Source organism: Castor canadensis, chromosome 13 (genome assembly GCF_047511655.1).
Source record: "Castor canadensis chromosome 13, mCasCan1.hap1v2, whole genome shotgun sequence".
In the NCBI taxonomy this organism is placed as follows: Eukaryota; Metazoa; Chordata; class Mammalia; order Rodentia; family Castoridae; genus Castor; species Castor canadensis.
Genome location: NC_133398.1, coordinates 92148574 through 92164016, shown reverse-complemented (window position 1 = coordinate 92164016; position 15443 = coordinate 92148574). Strand labels below are relative to the sequence as shown.

General features: G+C 34.3%; 1 protein-coding gene across 3 annotated transcripts in view; it reads right to left on the bottom strand.

Moving 5' to 3' along the window:
- The window catches only part of Gkap1 (G kinase anchoring protein 1), a 69796-nt gene that overhangs the window by 35970 nt on the left and 18383 nt on the right, over positions 1 to 15443 (bottom strand). For all 3 annotated transcript variants that reach the window (XM_074052299.1, XM_074052301.1, XM_074052300.1), the window contains 2 exons: positions 6843 to 6920; positions 2576 to 2699 (listed from right to left, as the gene is read on the bottom strand). In XM_074052299.1, coding sequence (XP_073908400.1) covers positions 2576 to 2699; positions 6843 to 6920 — 202 coding nt within the window. The remainder of the gene's footprint in view (positions 1 to 2575; positions 2700 to 6842; positions 6921 to 15443) is intronic.

Below are 15443 nucleotides of genomic sequence, written 5' to 3'. Positions count from 1 at the left end.
TAGGGCTTTCTAAGAGTCATATGTGATTTACTTGTCTAGGCTTAAGATGTTAAAATTCAGCATATAATTGCTAATTTGCTCAGCTTAGGAACTAGGTCCTGTATCTTAGTAAATGCCACCCATACCAAGGGATATTATTAAATTTCAAACATGTGAATCCCATATAATTTAGTTATTTGGTTTCACATATTTTTGGAGGGTTGCAAATTGAGGGGACACAACTATGTCCAAAATCAAATCAGAGTTGTATAATTACAAGAAAAGATTACTACCTTCGTTGAATGAAATAAAAGTACAATAGTAATTTATGTCCTTATAGTAGTATGAAAAATACTAAAAACTGATATGTATTTATAAGATAACACAAAATGAACCCATAACAAATATATCAAGAAGAAATAAGCCACTTATTCTGAAACAACACAGTATTTTTGGAAATGAACGACTGAAAACAGAATGAGGAAAAGAAGATCTGAGGGAATCTACAAAGCTACAAGGTTGAATCTAAAGTACAAATAGGGAGCTAGTGTTCTTATTTAACTTGGGGACAATCAGGATACCTAATACTTAACAATGCTTCTTGAGTACAGCAGAAATTTTTCACTCTCAAGCACTAAAAACAACTTAATAGAATAGCTTTCTTATGACCAAGAATCTAAAAGATGGCCCAGTTCTGTAAAGAATCTGTTAAAACAGTCTATAACCACAGTAAATGCCAAAATCAAAGCTCACACCAACCTACTAAATCCTGGTATATTACAGTCATTCTTCTGGCATGTTCTACTTAACAAATAATGTGATACCAGAATCCAAGGAAGAACCACAACTGCAATAATCATGACTTGTAAAAACTGTGCAGCTTCCCTTTAATGTATCATTACTGACATGTTTCTCTGTGCAGCTCATGAATTTACATGCTACTCAAGAAATCAAATACATGGAAAATAAATTAGGAGTTTTAAAAAGCATTCTTTTCATATTCCTACTTTCGCAAAATATATTTCCTATATTAAATCTTATTAAAATTGGAGATTTTATTTTAACATGCATGTGTGTTCTTTTAACCCCAAAGCAAAGCAACTTATTCAGAGGTAGACTGTAGGAAAAATTTTCTTGATAAAATGAAAGCAATATGATCCTCTAAACTTATTTCTAGTTTATAGAGGCTTATTTCTGAATTACTATGATAGCATTTATACTCATAGAACAATACCCAAAGTATTAAGGCTAAATTTATATTAATCAAATAAACTGCTGTCAATAAACAAATAGTTGCTCATATGGTGAGCAATGATTCTGACTGGTATAGACACAGCACTGTTCAATAAAATTTTCTGTGATGATGATAATTTCCCATACCTGGGTTAATATGGTTAATATGGAAGCTACTAGGCACATGTAGGTACTGAACACCTGAAATGTAACTAAGGAATTACATTTTTAATTATTTATTAATTATCACATATTAATAGTAGCTGCTATATTATATAGCACAGGCCAATGGTTTTCATAATGTCCCATATTAAAAATAATGTGCTTTGTGCTCTGTGTTCAAAAGTTTGATGGCTTGACTTTGGTCTTTGTTATTTGATAATGAAAACAATGATATAAGCAGTTTTCTGGTATAAGTTTCATTTTAAAATTTGTGTTTTAATTTTCTAAGATGCCATTTCTAGATAACTTGAAGAGGTTGGCCAATAGTGGTTGAAATTTAAGATGGTATTTCTGGTATAGCATAAACAAAATCACTTCACATATGAAAACAATAATTTATTTGGTAGTACTGGAGTTTGAACTCAGGACCTCAAGTTTGCCAGGCAGGTTCTTTACCACTTGAGCTACATCCCTAGCATGTACATTTATTTTTGAGACAGGGTCTCACTATATAGCCCAGCCTGTGGAACTAATGATTCCTCAATCTCCCAAGTGTGTGTTGTGGTGTGTACCACCACAACTAGCAATGTTTTAAAAACAATGAAAAACTACAAATGTCAATTTTTATTTTTAATAAATTTTAGAAAAGGTAAGTTATTTTAGGGTTTTATAATGATTTATTTTATATTCTTTTAAACCACAAAATAGTTATTTCCAGATTGCTATGGTTTGAATGTTTGTCCTCTCCAAAAATAATGTTGACATTTAATTGTCATTGAAACAGTATTAAGAAATGGGACCTTTAACGTGATTAAGCCATGAGGGCTCCACTCTCACAGGAGGATTGGTGCCATGAGAAAGAAAAGGGTAAGTTTGACTCCCCCTTGCTCCCTTGCCCTCTTGCCTTCTGCTACATGAAAAGGCAGTAAGAAATCCTGACAGATGGTGGCACCTTGATACTGAACTACCTACTATCCCACCTCCAGAACTGTAAGCCAACAAATTTTTGTTTTTTGAAAACTATCTAGTCTCAGTATTCTATTATACCAGTACAAAATGAACAAGTTTACATTTTTACATTCTAAATGATACATTAGAAAACCATTTTTACTTCTTTTTTAACATTAGAAAAATACAGGCATAAAAAAACTTTAAAGTGGTTCATCTAGCATAACAGATATTGTACATATATATATATTACCTTCAGATTGAAAATCTTTTAGTGGTACCGTGGGAGGTTTGTCTCTCCCCTGATGATTCTTTTTTTTATCTTTTTTATTTGTAACTTTTGACTGAGTTGAAACATTTTCAGCATTTTCATACTCCTGAAAAGAATTATCAATAAGTAATTAAGTTTAGTTTATGAACATAAAATCAACTCTTCAATAGGTAATGTGTTTCTTGAGTTCTTTTAAGGAAAAAAGGCAAATAAAAACTCAAAACTTAGAAGAGCCAAATTGTATAAAAGGATATCTATTTATTTATATGACCAACATTTCACAACTCTGAACATTAAAAATAAAAATATTATACCTTGGTCTACTATTCCCTCCCCACTGCTACCTCTTTCTTTCTTTAAGGTCAAATTTAAAACAACAATCTACAGATAAATTTACATTCTCACACCAATGAAATCTAGCTTCTGTTCTTCTGACACCAAAATTAAGATTAACCTCCTGTTTTGGGGGGATTTTTTTTAAATCTTTTTTTGTTTCTTTTTGCAGTACTTCTGTTTCAACTCAGCACCTCAAGCTAACTAGGCAGGCACTCTACCACTTCAGCCATGCCTCCAACCTCTTTTGGAGACAGTGTCTTGCCCAGTCCAACTTGGACTACTATCCTTCTATCTTAGGCTTCCCTCCATTGCTGGGATGACAGGCATCCACTACCATGATCAGCTTTTTTCTGTTGAGATGGGGTCTTAGCAAACTTTTTGGCTTTGGTTTAACTGGACCATTATCATCATAATGGTCCATTATCATCATAATCTGAGCCTCCCAGGTAGTTTAGGATGACAGGTATGCACCACTGTGCCATAATATTGGTTGAGATGGGATCTTGTGACGTTTTTGTCAGGGGTAGCCTTGAACCTCCCAAGTAGCTAGGATTATAGGCATAAGCAACCTCCTCATAACTGCCAAATCCAAAAGACATTATATTTTTAACCAACTCTTGGTTTTCTCAACACATTTCTGACAATTCATCAAGTCTCCTATGCTGGCTTCTTTTCCTAATCTTCTTTAAAATGTAGCTGCTATTTATCATTATCCCATTCTTAAATTTTCCTCATATTCATTATTCTTCAATCTCAAAGTTTAAAGTCCTACTTTTACACTAATGATTTCTGTATGCACAGACAACTCAAGTGAAATGTTCAATAAGAACCTCCATACCAAATATGTTTATCTTTCTAACCAACTACCCTGACTTCCCTACTTGATCCTCTACTAAGTTCCTTGTTGTACCACTATCTATATAACTATCAAAGCCAGAAACTTCACATTATCCTTGCCTACTCTTCCTATATACCTTATATCCAAATTAGTTATTAAATCAGTTACTAGGTTTTGTTGAATTTACCTCCTAAAGATCTCTTAAATCTGTTCTTTTCCTTGTACTTTCTATTATTAACCCCATCTTTCTTTTGCTCCGACAATGCTAGTCTCTAATTTTAGCCTCTCAATCCATCTTCTATATTGCTATGTAGAAGTTTTTAAAATAAAAACCTGAAATCAATCTAAAAGTTAAAAATATTCAATAGCTTTCTGTTAACAGAGATCTAAAAACCCAACCTTCTTAGCACAGTACATGAGGTTCTGTATATCCTATCCTTTTGTCCGTATCTCCAGCAATTCTAGATTCCTAAATTACGGTTTTTCAAATAGACTGTATTTTTTCATACACACACATATTTTGTACACTTGCCACACATTCTTTGAGAATGCCTGCTTTCCTCTTACAAATGTTGTGAACATCTAATAAATCTAGTAAGACTTTTAAGAAATCTTTTCCAAAAACCCATCCCCATAAAAGACACTGAGAAGTCTTCTATTTTTCTTAATTCTCACTATACTAAGAACATGTATATCTTAGTACTACGTACTATAATTACATGTATGTCTCTCTCTAGTAAGCTCAAGAGCTGAAACCACATCTTTATCTTTGTGATATGTGCCTAGCACACTTGGCTGTTTAGTAAGCAAGTGGTGAATGCGTGTCAGAAGTGGATAGAAAAAGATTATCCCAAACTTTATTATAAAAACTCCTTAGGCCAAAATAATTATTTTATTGGAATACTGACTTAAAACTCAATGACTACATTAATGTAATCACTCATACTAGCTACTGCATACAAAAGGAGTTTCTACATTCTCTTAAGAGTCATTATCAACTGATGAAATGAATAGTACCTTCTGGCTACTAGGCATGAGTATGGCAAGCAAACTGTCTGAGACCATGATATTTTACCAACACCATTTACTCTACTTCTCTTGTAAGGATACAGTTAATTCTTTATCTTTAGAACCTCAACCATATCTAACAACAAAAAATAATTACTGAAGGATAGTATTCTATTTGATAAGATCTTATGTCCTAATTGAGAAATACAAGAAGACTTTCTAAATACTATCTGAAAGTCCATTTAAATAATTAAACCATATTAAAGAGAGCTATATCAGTTTTTGTAACTGCTTTTTTTAATATAAATGAAATAAAAGGGTTATAATCATTCGATTATTTGGAAAAACAGGTATAGAAACATGGAAAATGAAATTAATATATACACTATATACAGGTCACTTTACTGACAACTTTTATCTTTATCCACTGAACAATATGTAAGTAACACAATCATATGTGAAAATTAATTCCTCTTTCCTTCATCTTGGATAAGGTCATCAATGTACAGTGACATGGTTAAAAAATCTTCAATACTACAGGAACCATTTATGATCAACCACTAAGTAGTTAAATAAATTTAGGGAACAAAAACTCCAAATAAATTTTAAGGATTAAAATATTAATCATAAAAAAGGAACCCTCTTACACTGTTGGTGGGAATGTAGACTAGTACAACCACTCTGGAAAAAAATTTGGAGGCTACTTAAAAAGCTGGACATCGATCTACCATTTGATCCAGTAATACCACTCTTGGGGATATACCCAAAAGACTGTTACTCCAGAGGCACCTGCACATCCATGTTTATTGCGGCACTATTCACAACAGCCAAGTTATGGAAACAGCCAAGATGCCCCAGCACTGACGAATGGATTAAGAAAATGTGGTATCTATACACAATGGAATTTTATGCAGCCATGAAGAAGAACGAAATGTTATCATTTGCTGGTAAATGGATGGAATTGGAGAACATCATTCTGAGTGAGGTTAGCCTGGCTCAAAAAACCAAAAATCGTATGTTCTCCCTCATATGTGGACATTAGATCAAGGGCAAACACAACAAGGGGATTGGACTATGAGCACATGATAAAAGCGAGAGCACACAAGGGACGGACGAGGATAGGTAAGACACCTAAAAAACTAGCTAGCATTTGTTGCCCTTAACACAGAGAAACTAAAGCAGATACCTTAAAGCAACTGAGGCCAATAGGAAAAGGGGAACAGGTACTAGAGAAAAGGTTAGATCAAAAAGAATTAACCTAGAAGGTAACACCCACGCACAGGAAATCAATGTGAGTCAATGCCCTGTATAGCTATCCTTATCTCAACCAGCAAAAACCCTTGTTCCTTCCTATTATTGCTTATACTCTCTCTACAACAATATTAGAAATAAGGGCAAAATAGTTTCTGCTGGGTATTGGGGGGAGGAGAGGGAGGGGGCGGAGCGGGTGGTAAGGGAGGGGGTGGGGGTAAGGGAGGGGGTGGGGGCAGTGGGGAGAAATGAACCAATCCTTGTATGCACATACGAATAATAAAAGAAAAATGAAAAATAAAAAATAAAAAAAATCAGACAACAAACAGGTAAAAAAAAATATTAATCATAAAAGGCTTACCAATTCTCAATTTAAATATAGATACTAGAAGCTAACACTACTTTTTAACGTAGATGGTTCTTAGTCATTTTAACACACAGCCTAATATCAAAGCTCAGTGATAGATCCTAAGTTTATAAGGCCAAAATTATTAAAAATGGCTTCCTATTAACTATTAACTATAATGGTCCACATGCTTTTGTTCTCTCAAAACCTGAGGAGGAATCCTATTGTGAAAAGTTCTTGATAATATTCTTTTACAATGATGAATTTTTAGCACCTTTTTTTTTTTTTTTTTTTGGTAATGCTAGGGATCAAACTCAAGGCCTGGTGCATGAAAGCCAAGTAGTCTACCACTGGGCTACTTTCTCAGTCCTAAAGGAGAACTTTTACATGAAATCCAGAAAGGTTAATCCTAACCTTTGACCACTTAAAACTTTTAAAATATGTGAATCAACAGACACATAAATACATACCATTTTGTGCTCTTCATATTCTAATTTACTTAGCAACAATGCCTTCTCAAGATCTGCTTCAAACATTTCAGACGTCAGCTAAAAAAAGAAGTTTCAAAATAAACAGTATTACATCACAGTAGCAAAACAAGCATGCCATGATAATATATACAGGAAAAGAAAACAAATGTGTTAAAAAAAAAAAAGCATCAGTTCTCCAGTTATTTAGCCATGTTAGACTAGGGAACCCTGGATTTTATAGATGATAGCAAAGCACAAACTTCCACTTTTGAGATTTCTATTTTCCCCTTCATTGTTATTAATCTGTTGTATAAAACACAATCTTATTTTTACTTTAATAAAAATCTTACAAGCACATCAGTGTTGTAACAGATGCCAATGATACTCTCCAGTTTAGGACGGCAAAATTTTAACAATGATTATTACTGAAAAGTATAATACTGAAAAAGAGTCAATAAGCATTACTGAACATAATATACCATGTCCTAAATACAGAAAAATCCACAGGTACAGAATATTTAAATAAGGCAACCAAAAATGTCCTTATATAATGCCAGATATTACAGAATAATTATTTATAATACATCCTTTTACTTCAAAATGATAAAACTATATGATTGCCTACATTTTTAATGTATTTATTTACTTAAATTTTCTTTTGACAGTACTGGGATTTGAACTAGGGGCCTCACACTTGCTAGGTGTTAGATAGGGTCTCATGTTTTTGCCCAGGCTGGTCTCGTACCTTGAGCCTCTTACTTACATCTCCTGTGTAGCTGGGATCACGAGAGTGCACCACCACACCTGGCTTTTTTGTTGAGATGGGATCTCACTAGTTTTTGCCTGGGATGGCCTCAAATCATGATCCTCCCAATCTTCACCTCCTAAGTAACTGGGATTACAGGTTTGCACCACCATACCATGCTCTAGTTGCCTTACATCTAAGTCATCTAATAAAATCATTCCCTACATTCCTATCTGCTGGTTCATCTTCCTTATCACTCAGTCTCATCTTAACTTCTTAAAAGTCTAGTTTTTACCACTCTCCAATCTACTCTTTGTAAGAATTACTCTGCCTAACTGCAGTAGTTAGATGGGGATTTAGGTTGTTCACTACTGGGGATATGAGAATACCTGTCCTGTATGTAAAGAAATTGTAACATGATAGGAGTACGATTTGAGTACATGTATGTGTTTATGTGGGACATCTCTTACTTTTGTCTTCCCAACTCTTCCTTAGAGTTGCTACACTCTATTCTGATATCCTTTGCCTCAACAGGACAGCCGAGTGACTAACATAATACTCACACAAACATCCAAGCTACCATCATACCAATAGGTGCTCTCCCAAGGAATTAAGTTCTGGGAGCAAAGATAAAGCAAGTCAGGTGGGTTTTCTTTGGTTTCATTTTATTCTTATTTTTGTGACAGGGTCTTGCTATATAGCACAGGCTGGTCTCAAACTTGTAATCCTCCTGCCTCAGCCTCCCAAGTGCTAAGATTACAGGTGTGTGTCACCATACCCAGATGAAAGTAAGGTTTAATCATCTGATGACAGCCACTAACTCATGCTTCTGAGTGTCCTAGAATTTCTTAGTTTCTACCTTTCCTAAGGCCTAATTGCTTAAGTTTTAATTCAAATTTAGATTAATCACCTTCCAATAAATTACATTAAGAAATGTTTCTGTTGTTTTATGATTAAAAAATGCAAAGTAAAATAGAAAGTAACACCAAAAGGGATGATCTATTTCACAAAGGATAACTTGAAAACTAGGAAAATGTTACTACTGAATACCACTTTTCCTTCCTAACTACCTATGCTGAGACAAAAAGTTAACAAAAAAGATTAGGTTTACAGATAAAAGCATTAATCTAACACAGAAAAATAAAACTAGAATAAAAATGGGATAAAAAGATACATAGAAAAATCTGAGTAAGCCCACAGTAAACTATACATTTTTTAGAGTAACTTGAAAGAACTGAAGATTTAATTCAATCCAAATTAGTAATGAGCAGGAAAAATAACATTTTTATATTTAAATTATTATATAAATGGGAAAACATGACAGTTTAAAAAAAAAGGAATTAGATTCATGATACTGTTACATAAAGAAGGAAGTTTTACATCAATTTCTGTACCTAAACTTAAAGCAAACTGAATACAAAATGTTTTACCATAATTAAAATATAGTGATAATCCTAACAAAGTAAGAAAACTAAGTTTATCTGAACAAAGCGGGTTTATGTTGCTAATAAAATTTTAATCCATATTGCTGACATTTAATTACAGAAAGGAAATTCACTGTTATTTCTAGTATGTCATATATACTGACTGATATTCCAATAATCTAGTGGGCAGGAAAACAGATTAAAAGTTGGGAATATTGCAAGATACCATTATTATTTTTCACATTAATTCATAGAATTTAAATGTTAAGATAGAACATTCTAGTAGAATAATAAAAATTGAATGAAACTGAATGTTTAAAGTTTTAAAAAATGCAGCTCTCAAGAGCATTTGGTTCTAAGTTTAGATTTACATTTATTTTATAGTGGCCTTGAACTTGTGATACTCCTGCTTCCACCTCCCAAGTAGCTGGAATTACAGGTGTGCACCACTGAGGCCAGCCAAATTTGCTATTTAATAATTAATACAAACTAGTATACAGGTAAACAAAAATTATTTTAAAAGTTTTTGGCAGTACTGGGATTTGAAGTCAGGGCCTTCAACTTGCCAGGCAGGCACTCTACTACTTGAACCACACCCTCAGCCATTTTTGCTTTAAGGAATTTTTTTGAACAGGGTCTTACATTTGTGCTCATACTGACCTGAACTGCAATCCTCCCATTTCTGCTTCCTGCACAGATGGGATGATAGGCGCCCAGATTTTTTATTGTTTGAGACAGAATCTTGTACAGGGCACTGGTGGCTCATGCCTGTAATCCTAGCTACTTGGAAGGCTGAGATATCAAAGACTGTAGTTTGAACCAGCCTGGGCAAATAGTTCCCAAGACCCATCTACAAAATAACCAAAACAAAGTGGACTGGTGGTGTGGCTCAAGCAGTAGAGCACATGCTTCACAAGCACAAAGCCCTGAATTCAAACCCCAGTTCCACAAAATAATAGAATGGGGTCTTGGGAACTTTTTGCCCAGGCTGGCTTCAAACCACAATCCTCCTAATCTCCACATTCTGAGTAGCTAGGATTACACATTGAGCCACTGTACCTGGCTAAAAATGATTTACATTTTCAAATTCAGAAGCGGGAAAAATCTTCCAAAAATGTCACTGTATGATCAGTCAGAGGAATTTATTGAGAATCTTCTATGTGCTTTGCCCTACCTGTGGGGTGCTAAAGAAAAGTATAGCATGTGTGAGGCCTTGGGTTCAATCCCCAGCAGAAGGAAAAAGACAAAAAACCACAGCATAAATTTGGCTTTGTTCCTCAAAGTATTCTTACTCCAGATAGAAACATAAGACTAATGCATATAAACTACGAGAAAAACAATAATACGTTATAAATGCTACCAAAGTTAAGAAAAAAAGATCAACAACAAATACAATTAGAGAAACATACAGAAATGAACTTGATACTTAAGGGGACACATAATTTTGATAGTAGGAAGATGGATAGAAGAGTTTTTTTTTTTCATTTTTCTTTTATTATTCATATGTGCATACAAGGCTTGGTTCATTTCTCCCCACTGCCCCCACCCCCTCCCTTACCACCCACTCCACCCCCTCCCGCTCCCCCCCCTCAATACCCAGCAGAAACTATTTTGCCCTTTGGATAGAAGAGTTTGCAGAAGGAAAAAGCCACATGAGCAAAGTATAAGGAAATGCAAATTAAAACCACACTAAGATTCCACCTCACCCCTGTTAGAATAGCCATCATCAGCAACACCACCACCAACAGGTGTTGGTGAGGATGCGGGGAAAAAGGAACCCTCTTACACTGCTGGTGGGAATGTAAACTAGTACAACCACTCTGGAAAAAAATTTGGAGGCTACTTAAAAAGCTAAACATTGATCTACCATTTGATCCAGCAATACCACTCTTGGAGATATACCCAAAAGACTGTGACACAGGTTACTCCAGAGGCACCTGCACACCCATGTTTATTGCGGCACTATTCACAACAGCCAAGTTATGGAAACAGCCAAGATGCCCCAGCACTGACGAATGGATTAAGAAAATGTGGTATCTATACACAATGGAATTTTATGCAGCCATGAAGAAGAACGAAATGTTATCATTCGCTGGTAAATGGATGGAATTGGAGAACATCATTCTGAGTGAGGTTAGCCTGGCCCAAAAGACCAAAAATCGTATGTTCTCCCTCATATGTGGACATTAGATCAAGGGCAAACACAACAAGGGGATTGGACTATGAGCACATGATAAAAGTGAGAGCACACAAGGGAGGGGTGAGGATAGGTAAGACGCCTAAAAAACTAGCTAGCATTTGTTGCCCTTAACGCAGAGAAACTAAAGCAGATACCTTAAAGCAACTGAGGCCAATAGGAAAAGGGGAACAGGTACTAGAGAAAAGGTTAGATCAAAAAGAATTAACCTAGAAGGTAACACCCACGCACAGGAAATCAATGTGAGTCAATGCCCTGTATAGCTATCCTTATCTCAACCAGCAAAAACCCTTGTTCCTTCCTATTATTGCTTATACTCTCTCTACAACAAAATTAGAAATAAGGGCAAAATAGTTTCTGCTGGGTATTGAGGGTGGGGAGAGGGAGGGGGTGGAGTGGGTGGTAAGGGAGGGGGTGGGGGCAGGGGGGAGAAATGAACCAAGCCTGTATGCACATATGAATAATAAAAGAAAAATGAAAAAAAAAAGAAAAAGAAAAGCATGATTCCAAATTCTCTAAATACACCTTAATTCTATACTGCTATAAATATACTTGTTAGTCTAATCACTACATACATACATAGAACTGAAAGAGATGTGGGAGCGGGGGAACAAGGCCTACAATAGGCCCCATGCAATAAAATGCAAATAAAACTTTGACTTTCTAAAAGTATTTTATACAAATGTTCCTTGATTTAACATGCAGTTACATCACAAAAAAAATCCTAAGTTGAAAATATCACAAGATGAAAATGCATTTAATATACCTCATCTATTGACCTACTGAACATAACAGCTTAGCCAAGTCAACATTAAACATGCCCAGAACACTTACATCAGCCAAAAGTTAGACACAATCATCTGACACATACTGGATACTGAACTAAAAATGAAATGAAAAACAGAATGGTTGTATGGGTACAGAAGACACAGATGGGCATTTTGAAGGTATTTTAAAACATAAAACCAAACATAATATCAACAATAGTGCAGAGTATCAGTTGTTTACTCTCGTTTGCCTGGCTGACCTGGGAATGAGACTGCTCAACATTGCCAGAGACTAACATATCACATATCGCTAGCCTAGTAGAAGATCAAAATTCGAAATTCAAAGTACAGGTTTTACTTACTGCTGAGCACTTTGGCCCTATTGTGAAGTCAAAAAAAATCATTAAGTTGAGCCATCATGAGTCAGTATTTATGTTTGTAAACTGAAAGTTCCTTGTCATTTTTTTTTATTTGTGAGAGGAGGAAAGGAAGAAAAAGACAGACTTGAAGGAAATACTGACATGTGCTCAAGATGGAGTACTTCAGCAAGCCCCTTCTCTTAGCTTCCTTCACTGCTTCCTACTCCCCATGTAATTGTAAAACATTTTTTTTCTATTTAAGCAAATCTATACTCTGTCAGAGTATGAAAAACCAGTGAAAACCATGAAGGATAGTAAATATTGTGGAACTAGTTGTAGAAAAATCAATTTGTATGCCTAAGAACTTTAACAGTTTTGTCCATTTAAATATGAACCAAATTCTCAAAAGATGAGTTCATTTAACTCTGAGGTACCATGGGAACATAGTTGTTATAAATTTTAAAAGTTCCAGGGCTTGCAGAGAACCTCAAGTAGTAGAGTACCTGCCCAGCAATTGTGAGGTGCTGCGTTCAAACCCTAGCACAAAAAAAAAAAAAAAAAAGAAATAATGTGTTTAAATGTTCCCAACACAAAGAAATGAAAATTGTTTGAGGTGTTATGCCAATTATCCTGATCTAATCATTACACATTGTGTACAAGTATTGAAATATCTGGGCTGGCAGAGTGGCTCAAGAGGCAAAGCACCTACCTAGCATGCATGAGGACCCAAGTTCAAATCCCAGTACCACAAAAAAAGCACACTGTATTCCTTAAATATGTACAAAATAATATGTCATTTAAAAATTACATATGTAAGTGATAGAAAAATCATCCTAAAGACATCTGATACTTGTAGCCAACCAATTAGCCAAAATAGCAATAATGCATTGTAGTCCTCTAACTCAGTGATTTTTTTTAAAGTGTAGCCACATATCTTTTCATAACCTGGAAAGGAATTGTTTTCCATGAAATCGTCTAATAGTCTTATTTCACATTATGATTTTAAAGGCTGTTAATAGTCTACAAAAACCACATATAGCTATTCTAATAATAATCACACATAGTTCATCTTAAAGTACTTTTAGTCTTTTAAGTGTTCTTTTCTCTTGGCTACATTTTTGTTTTGTTTTTATCTCCAAGTAATAAAAATGATTCAGTGATTTGCCAAAGAATTAAAAATAGTAATGAAAAAGAATCAGAAATAATGCAACTTATAAAATCATAATTTTTAATAAATAGGACCCTAATATAGTAAATATAAAATATAAATCGTTAGTGCAAGAGTGGTATCACATAAGTAGCTGAAAAGGAAAATTAGAAATAGGAAAATAAGTAATAAATATTTCAAATGTTCATTTATAGAGTCATCAATCTATTTGCTCCTAGCCACTTGTCATAAAATCTGATCAGACAAGTGGCCTGGAGATATCTTAGTTTTTGTTTTATTTTCGAACAATACCCAGGGATCTGTGGAAGTCTTTCTAGAACAATAATCAAGTAATTATGAGAACAAGTACCAAGTAATTCCAGCAGAAAAGCAATGAATTCTGAAGTATTGATCTGAATTTACAGCCCACATAGGGTAAACAGGTGCAAGTCAAACTGTTGCCAAGTCATACCAGCCACAAAGTTAATAAGTTATTGGGCAAACACCTTTATCAAATGAATTGGAGGATCCCATCTGAGAGAAATTACTATAGTGAACATGCTAGCAGACACTTCACTTAAGAGTTGGACAAAATCTGGGATGGGGGCATGCCTGTCTAACAAGCATGAGTTCCTGAGTTCAAACCCTAGTACCACTACCACAAAAAAAAAAGTTGGACAAAATCAGTGATGTATAGAATTTTAATCAAAAAATAAGAAATATACAATAAGCTGATCTATTTATTATTTTGAGAAAATATTTTTCTATTCATTTAATTATTTTTGAGCTATGCTTAGCCTCTTTCTAAAAAGTATGCTGGAATCAATATTAATACATTCTGAACAAAAAAGGTTATAGCTGAACAACATAAACCCAGATAATTACTCACAGTAAACAGCTGTTGGTGAACAGTGTCTCTTGATCTTGATTTAATATTAAAATAGTGAAAATCAAAACTATACATCATTTTAAAAAGTTTTTGCTAAGATATAATTCACATTCATTTCATATATCACACAAAATTCATTTTAAATGTGAAATATATGCCTCTTTTGATGTAAACATCAATAAAAAGAATTGGGTAGGGAATGAGACTACTTTCCACAATAAAGCATGCAGGGATAGATACAAATTCATGAAATGAAAAATGAGACAAAAGTATTTCTTTAAAGACACCAATAATGCAGTAAAGATCTTCTTTACAACTTCTGTAGCTTTGGCAGCATATCTCAACAAAAGATAAAATATCTTGAATAGCAAGAACCTATGTTTTCAGTGTCAATATATTACAATTTCCCTCTTTCCCTCCCTCTCTCCCTTCTGTGGTACTGAGGAATGAACTCAGCTTCAGGCTTGTTAGACAAGCCACACCCTCAAGTCCTTTGTTTCAGATAGGGTCTCCATAATTTTTTTGCCTGAGCTGGCCTCAAACCACAATCAACCTATCTCCATATCCCAAGCAGCTAGGATTTATAGATGTAAATCCACCATACCTGCTCAATATCACAATTTCTAATGTTAAGGAAAAGATTAGAATTAAGATCAAACTGTGGTTGAGACTTTGTCCCAACTGATCTTTTAATGTGTAAGTCCAACTACTTTTATTGATAGAACGAAGTATTTGTCTATTATGCTTTTCTATACCCAATTGTACAGGCTTCCCTGCAATTTCCTTTTCTTTCTGATTTTTGTTATATGAACTATATCTATTTTTTGCCTTCAAGTGACTAAAATCTCAAAAATGACAAGTCCTATAAGTAGTTCTCTGTAAATTTAAAAAAATCATCCTTGGAACTATACATTTTATCAAAATTTTAAATTTTTGATTCCTCTATCTATTTGCTACTTTTATATTTATAAGAGCCTTCATTTTGGACAAATTCTTCAAATAGGTTATGTTCTCTACTGTTTATACCCACTACAGTTAACTCTTTGTTTTTGTCTTGAGAATGAGTCTTACTA